We start from the raw sequence: 7709 nt of genomic DNA on the forward strand, positions 1-7709 counted from the left end.
GGTTGAGGTTCTTTTTTTCTGCACCACATTGAAAGGGCGTGATTTTGTTTTTTAAGCACAACTGGTCATTTTTTGTCGGCATCGGGATGTTGCTTGGCCTTGAGGAGGAAAGGATATTCCCCCCCTGGGTCTAAGGACCTAATCTCCCACCTCACCGCGTCCGTGTGCCGTAGGACGGTCATAGCACAGCATAGCTGATTCTCCGCTCAAGAAAAGGCTGAGGTGAGGTAAGGTTTTTGTGATGATCCTGTATTGCCCGGGTGGTAAGTTTTTCATTTGATCCCAGCTTTAAGTGTAATTTTATGGATATACATTACTATTTCTTGCTCGTTGGTAATGCATAATTAATAATATTTTGAAGTGTTTTTGTTAGCTACTTGGATAAGTTAATGTTGCAGTTGTGTTCTTTTTTATTATTTCTAGTGCTAGGGCGTTAGCGCTGTGTTGTTAGCTGTCAAAGACCTCTGTGCAGACTATATTTGAACCACCGGCCGATCGCAGACCGGAAAGGTTTCAAAGTTTGCTGCCGTTTATATCGCCCAATTTTCAAAAACGCGATCAAAAGTCCAAATCTCCCTGACTCGTCCATCATCCTCCATACTTCAAGTGACTCCAAGAAATAAGGACCGCACCTTGAGTAGCGCCCACTACCACAGTCTCACCAGTGAGCCAACATGTCTTGTGCTAGAATCCTTGATAGTTTTAATAAAGAATTTGTTTAATTGCAAATTTGGGTGTCCATTGAATGCTTAATAAATATATATACAGTATTGTATCTGCATATATATCGTAGTCACTTCATATCGTATGTTAATCATGTTTAATGTTGGCCATTGGTGCCCATGGCTTTTGGCCTTTGTGAGCCCTTAAAAATTACGAACTCAAAAGGCCAAGTGGCTTGCCCTAAAATGCACGAAATTCCAGGCCTGATCAGGTATAACCTAAAGTAGTATTGATAATATAGTAACCGTTACTGGCAGGACTGTTTGATACTGAAGTCCATAACAGCAAACTAAATGTGCAAGTTATCAGCAGTATCCTGCGTCGCTAAAACATCCAGGAGTTGAGAAAATAGCTTATGTAAGTAGCCTTGAAGTTATATCCACTGTGGTTTTACAACGATTGGCCGAGAAAGGTTTGGAAGCCTCCGTTGATATGCCCGTTGTAAATGGCTTGATTGGAAAGCAGGTTTGTAGTCGGGGAGGTGCACAGCTGATTGCAACAGGTGAGTGGAGGTTGAGCCGGAGCCAGGAGTGACATGCCACCACACCCACACAACAACACAGACAGTAGAAACAAACAAACACAAAGGAAGACGGCTGGAGGAGTACAGCCACCACGAGCGTGCCTAATGCAACTCCACACTATGTCTCTTACGGTGCCGTGTACCGGAGGGGAGAGAGAGAGAGAGAGGAGCGAAGGGCGGGAGAGAGATGATGTAATACGGTTTTCATGATAAACGTTTTGCTTGATAGGGCCTCCGCTGTGGAGAGTATGTGCCTGCAGGGAGGTGATGCACCTTGCCACAACACACCCAGGAACGAAAGCTAGCTTCGGTACTTTTCCTGTTAGGGAAACTGTGGACTCGATGTCCTGACGCCTGGAGTTTGTGGCAACCTGCAAACAAACTCCAGCCTGTCAGGACATCGAGTAATGTATGCAAGTATTACCGAAAAAATACGAGCTCACTAAAATTCACAAACCGCTCAAACCAACTACAAACTACTACCGCGGATTGGGCCAGAGAAGGATCTTGATAAAGTTGCTCCCCCATGTGACGTAATATGAAGCCGTTTGACGTATGACGTTAAAAAAAAGCATTTTTTAGTAGCAAGCAGCTCAAAAACGGCTCCTTTCCCTCTGATTGCCCTTATGTCTTGTAAACCAATGAACAATCCTGCAATCATCACTTTTTAATTGTAATTTTCAGGCAAAGGTTAATCATAAATCTAGTAATAAAAAAAAAAACCTGCAAGTTGCTCTTTAAAGCTTAAACCTTCCGGACAAAATTAGAAAAGTGGCCGGTCCAGAGGAGGTCTTTGTTATTTGTTGGAGTTTCAAACCAATTGATAAAACGACTCTATATAAATAATAAAAGAATAATAGAATGGAGCCCTCTCCTTTTCCTTCCCCCTCCTCCTGACAGCACATCAGCAATGACGTGGGGGGAGCAGTAGAGGTGGGGAGAGGCGGTGCTAGTGCGTCATCATTATCAGGAAATGATTGTATAGGGCGTACACACGGAGCCGTTTGCCCCCCCAGAGCGTTGCGTCCCCAGATCTACCCACCTTGGGACCCGTTATTGTTATCTGCGTTTCCCTGTCGGCCTCGTGTGGCCAAGCCGTTTATATGATAGAGAACTGTAGCAGATACGACCGTTACCGTTCTCGTGTGGCTGCAGCCTAAGTTAGAGGACCCTGTATAATGCTAATTTTCTATCATTTCTACTCAATTATTGCTGCAGTTTCGCTTTCTTTGGTCTTGTGTGCTGTCTACGGACTCCTCTGTACATATTAAGCTATGTCATGTTTAAATTAAAATGCTCTCTGGTATCATTGTTTAACACTTGGTTGATATTCTTCAGCTATGTTGATTTCATTTGCATAAATAAGTTATAAGAATACAGCATATTTAGTTAGCAAAACTGCTTGTCGCTTTTTTTCTTTTTCAAATGACACTTTTGTGTGTTTGTTACATAACCCTCTACCAAAGATTGGCTCTTGCACACACTTCAGAGATCATTTTAATGGTCACTTTCATATGCTCTTTTCTCATAGAGATCTTCTCCCATAGAGAAGAGCATGAGAAAATCCAAGCCTTGCTCTTTTTTTCCGTTACATATTTGATGGCGTATATTCAAAGAGTAATATCGCTATTGGGGGAGTTCATAGAGGAACGCTGAAACAATACACTGAAAAAACTGAAACGTTGACTTCAATTAAATGTTTTATGTCAACATATTTCACATAGTTGAAAGCAATAATATGAAGTTTAAATACAAAAATATTAGGTTCAACTTAATATTATTGCTTTTGACTGAGCTAATACAGTTAAGTGAAAGTGTCACGTCTGTCATCGAGGCTATCCTGCAGTGTGCTAAGGCTAGGCTGAATTCACCACCTTACTTTCTTACATTTTGAGGTATTTTTTGTATATCTCAACAATAGGAAAAAGAAAACAGGTCCCCATGCTCATTTCCCGGAGCAGCAGTGTCTTCAGTGCTGCTTCAGGATGATTAGAGAGGGAACAAAGTAGCACCTTCACAGGGAGGCAGTGAGTCAGCAGAACACACCGCCGACTCACAAGTACAATTCTCTGTAATTTTGTGGAACTGTTGTCAGTCTTTGTCCACTGTAGAAGCTCTAGGAAAACTCAGACTTTATCAAACTAAAACATCATGTTGGCAGGATGCTTACTGGTGACCTTTCAACCTTTATTTAGTATTTCTTAGGCAGTCGTCATCCTATTTCTTTTCAGGTAATTCACATTATATTCAATAGCGGCACCTACTACTCATTGCAAGGAAATATGTCTGGCAGACTGAAAATCCAGCCTGAATGTATGCTTTCAGCCTACCTCTATCATGCATAGTAAATCCTTGCGCATAAGCCAGTTGAGATTTCCATAATACAAAGCTCCTGTCTCCAGCGCTGAATTAGCACACTGTTCTTTGTAACCTCAGACTCTTCTTTGTAATAGTTTATCTCAGCGATGGAGCCAGACTGCAGCAGTAAATCTCTTTTTCAACACTTGTAAGCTGACATCTTGTTTTGTGTGTGTGTGTGTGTTAAAGCTGTTTTCACCGGATAAAAGTAATTCATCCGTCCTCTGTTGTCCTCACACAGGTGCCTGTTTCTGCCCAGCCTAGCACCTCACAACGCCCCCACCAACAACACCAACGCCTCAGGTGTCAGTGATGGAGCCGTGCTGAGCGGCATGGGTACAGGTAAAGACCCACCACATTTTATTTCTGTTGCTTTTGGTTAATCTGGTACAATGTTTACACACCTAGCCTCTACATTGAACTTTAGAATATAGAGACATATTTGCTGTGTCATCTCAACACCTGGGTACTGTCTGGTTTTAGATTGGCTAGTTTTTCCTGAAATGACAAACTGCTGCTGTGTCCTGACAGGAAGTCACAAAGCCCAAAGGAATTGCACCGGCCGTTGAATAATATTGTTTCTTAGAGGCCAAACGGTGGTACTTCACTTCTGTTCTAGTTTGGGCCCAAGAATAAATGCTCCCATTGACTTGCATTTGGAAAGAGGGCTCTGTAAATCAGAAAATCGTTTTTTCAGCTAAATAAACTACACAGTACAAACACCATTGCGGTCCTTATTTGAATCATTAGGGCATAGAAGTTATACAATGTTGGAATCCAGAGTTTTTTTCCACTCTCCATTCATTTGACTGAACCAAGAAAAGCAGATCGGAGGCAAGCTCAAGGAAAACTCAAGTGCACATGCTCTAATGGCGCTGATCTGGGTACTTTTTAAATCTCCAGCTGCTCCAGTTGTCTTTATACATCCATGGAGGTGACCAATGCCGCTGTTAGCTAGCTCTCTAGCACTGTTATCATTCAGGGTAGAATCATTTCAGACTGCACAATTACCCAATAGAAATGAACAATAGGCGCGTTCACACCACAGTACTTTTCCCACTTTTTTTGTGAAGCCGCCATTTTATTATCCTTGCATTAGCATTATTAGCATTAGCCCAGCGCACAGACACAGAGAGAATAACTTATGGCAACACAAAATAAAACATGGGAGCGGTGGAGATGAGGAGGTGTCGGCGTTCTGGCGATTTACTCTGAAGCCAGTCCCCAACTCCGGGGACTTCCGGCTGGGGACTTCGGATGGCAGTATACACCGTGAAGTTGTTTGCGGCCTGCCAGTAAACCCAAAGCAGAAGGAGAAGAAGTGACGTCAGCGGCTTAATTTGCCTAATCCTCCCCCAGGGACTAATTCCGGTGTGAATGCGATCTGTAAAGAGTTCTCATGAACTTAGTTCTGATGAACCTTTGTGGGAAAAGTACTGCGGTGTGAAAGCGCCTAATGACTTCCTTTCAACATCAGTAAAGTGATATGTTTATTCAGCAGTGAAAAAAAAACCACATGTATAACTTTTATTTTTATAGTGGTGTGTTCACCAGACCAACCAACCGCTAGTCACACAATTTCTGTTGTGTTGCCACGATGGCGATCGTTGAGGGGGAGAAGTGTCCTGCGTTCCACACTCACACAGACATTTAAAGTGGACCTATCATGCTATACTTTAATAATATATTGTAGGGCCATACCTATATAAAACATGTTTTTTCAAAATACCTAACAGATCATGCATTTTAGCCATGCCTTATTTCTCTCTATTTGCTCTTTTTTAGCCCTGTTTTTGCAAGGGCTGAATCTGTGGGAAGTCTTCTTCGCTGCTTTTGTGGCAGACTACAGCGCCACCTTCAGGCCTGGCATATGTACAACAGCGTCTCCAGCGCTTTCGAACGGCAATGGCCGTGGCTGTCTCCTCCTGATAGGTGGAGAGTTGGCCATATAGGCGGAGCTCCTCGTTTCTGACGTCAGAGATATTTCAAAGCTGTATCAGTCTGTATCAGATCTGTTGCAGCCCCGTTTTTAGAGATTTGGGTATGGAGGAAAAGAGAGAGGGTTATGTTTTCTGACACTTGGTGAGTTCCCTGACACACCGGGGACACATATTCATGTATAAAAGATATAAAAGTGCATTTTGCATGATAGGTCCCCTTTAAATGAGGAATGGAAACGACTCTATGTTCAATGTTCTGATCAAGTGGCAACCTCTGGGGAAGAGCCGGGACGCCAATTCGGAAGTGCCACACACTGCAGTTAATCTAGTGGCCAGTAGGAGCAGTCTGCAGAAGGGAGCAATTTCCATAGACCCCCATGTTAAAATGCCCAAATTTACAGCAGAAATAAACATGTTTACATCGTGGTTCAAAAAACCATATTCTCTGTATAGTTAGATCCCCCCTTCATGAATATGGATTGGGGGGGTGCATTTTTTCTCAACTCATCTGTTTAATTCATATTGAGCCTTAAAGTTATGCATATATTAGGGCATGGTCACATTGACTGCTGCTGCTAGCTTCTTGTCTCTCTGCTAGCTGCTCCGTGAAGCTACAGGTGAGACTGCCAAGGCACACNCTTAAAGTTATGCATATATTAGGGCATGGTCACATTGACTGCTGCTGCTAGCTTCTTGTCTCTCTGCTAGCTGCTCCGTGAAGCTACAGGGACTCAGCCTCTTCAGCTCATCCAGGGAACACAACTTGACCCCGGCCGTGTTTGTTTGTTCATCATGCTTATATATCGGACTATTGTGACTCGCTCTGCGGTTGAAACAGACGGTGCATGAATGCGGTTTTGCGGTAAGTGAAATTTGAGTACTTATTTATGTGTTAATGATTTTAATCAGCTACGTAATGAATGTTAAGGCTTGGGTTAGCATGTAAGCGAGTGGTAGCTACATCGGTGCTAACGATGCTAATTGTAGACTCCAAGTTAAAATCATAGACTATATATAAAGGTTAAAACGAATTAGACAAGTGTTAAGCATTAAGTGGGATAATACTGTTGAACCAACGGCTTCTGTTTGAGGTTGATAAAATAAGGTCATCCATGTAACTTAGAGAGATATTTTATTATGTAGGTAGGAACTGTATGCATCGCTAAGGTTAATTTAAATTGGCTATGCTCAAGTATGTAGACAAGCTAATGTCGAAGTAGTGTTAATGAATACAACACCGTCTATAAATTCATTCGGGAAGAATTGCGATATACGAAAATATCAGTCTAACGAGGACTTGTACCTCCACTTAATAGATAATTAACAAGGGTGCAAGTGTGACAGCCACTAAAAATAGGGCAGAAAGGACGTTGCCGTCCGAAAAGGACATAAAGGGGAAAGAGGACATTATACTTTGAACTAGCGTAATTGAGGCGTGTGACTCGGAGAACTAAACCAGGTTCGTCCGGTCCGAAAGTTGACTTTAAAACCTCGAGAAGGAGAATCGGAGCGTCGGATTGGGACGAGGCTCCGTCCAATCGCGTGTCGTTTCAATGGTACCTCTAGATCGGAGACGATTTTTTCTCTTGGATTCGAAGCATCCCTGGCCTTTGGGGGTTCCAGGGACTTCAATCGGCCGGGATTCGCCTTTTAGGATCGAAGCATTCAAATGGGGGTCCACTGAAAAGGTTAACAAACACGGTTGGACCACCATCCGGTCAAAGAATAACGTTATTAAACCCGGTTTGATAAGAAAAAATTGGCGCAGGGTTTAAATTTTTACCAGGCGTTGGTGTCGAACTTCAGAAGCCGCGAAAACACCACCCTTTGCCCAACCCGCATGGGCAAAACGGCAAGCAGCTGACACCTCACACCTTGGGCTACAGTTCCTCGTGTTCCGACTTCTTAACATATATAAAGACGTAAAAAAGTTTGTCCACGTTAAAGTTTTCATATTTATACCATATTCTTTATAACGTTAAGGCTGAAATTAATATCGTATCGATGAAATTCTTTTTTTTTTTTATATATATATAAATTTTTTTTTCTTTGCTTATTAGGCCTATTATCTTTAACTTTGGGCTTATCGAACCGGTTGCTGGCTTTTAAGCTTATCAGTACTTATAAACCCATGTCGGGGATTATATTTTGTAGAATAAACTCTA

At 42.4% G+C, this 7709-nt stretch overlaps 1 protein-coding gene across 1 annotated transcript in view; it reads left to right on the plus strand.

The window, feature by feature from the left end:
- The window catches only part of wdfy3 (WD repeat and FYVE domain containing 3), a 65246-nt gene that overhangs the window by 14913 nt on the left and 42624 nt on the right, over nucleotides 1–7709 (plus strand). Inside the window, exon 6 of the mRNA XM_010767574.1 lies at nucleotides 3846–3946. Coding sequence (XP_010765876.1) covers nucleotides 3846–3946 — 101 coding nt within the window. The remainder of the gene's footprint in view (nucleotides 1–3845; nucleotides 3947–7709) is intronic.

The sequence above is a fragment of the Notothenia coriiceps genome, unplaced genomic scaffold (assembly GCF_000735185.1).
Source record: "Notothenia coriiceps isolate Sejong01 unplaced genomic scaffold, NC01 NC01_scaffold00004485, whole genome shotgun sequence".
Lineage (NCBI taxonomy): Eukaryota > Metazoa > Chordata > Actinopteri > Perciformes > Nototheniidae > Notothenia > Notothenia coriiceps.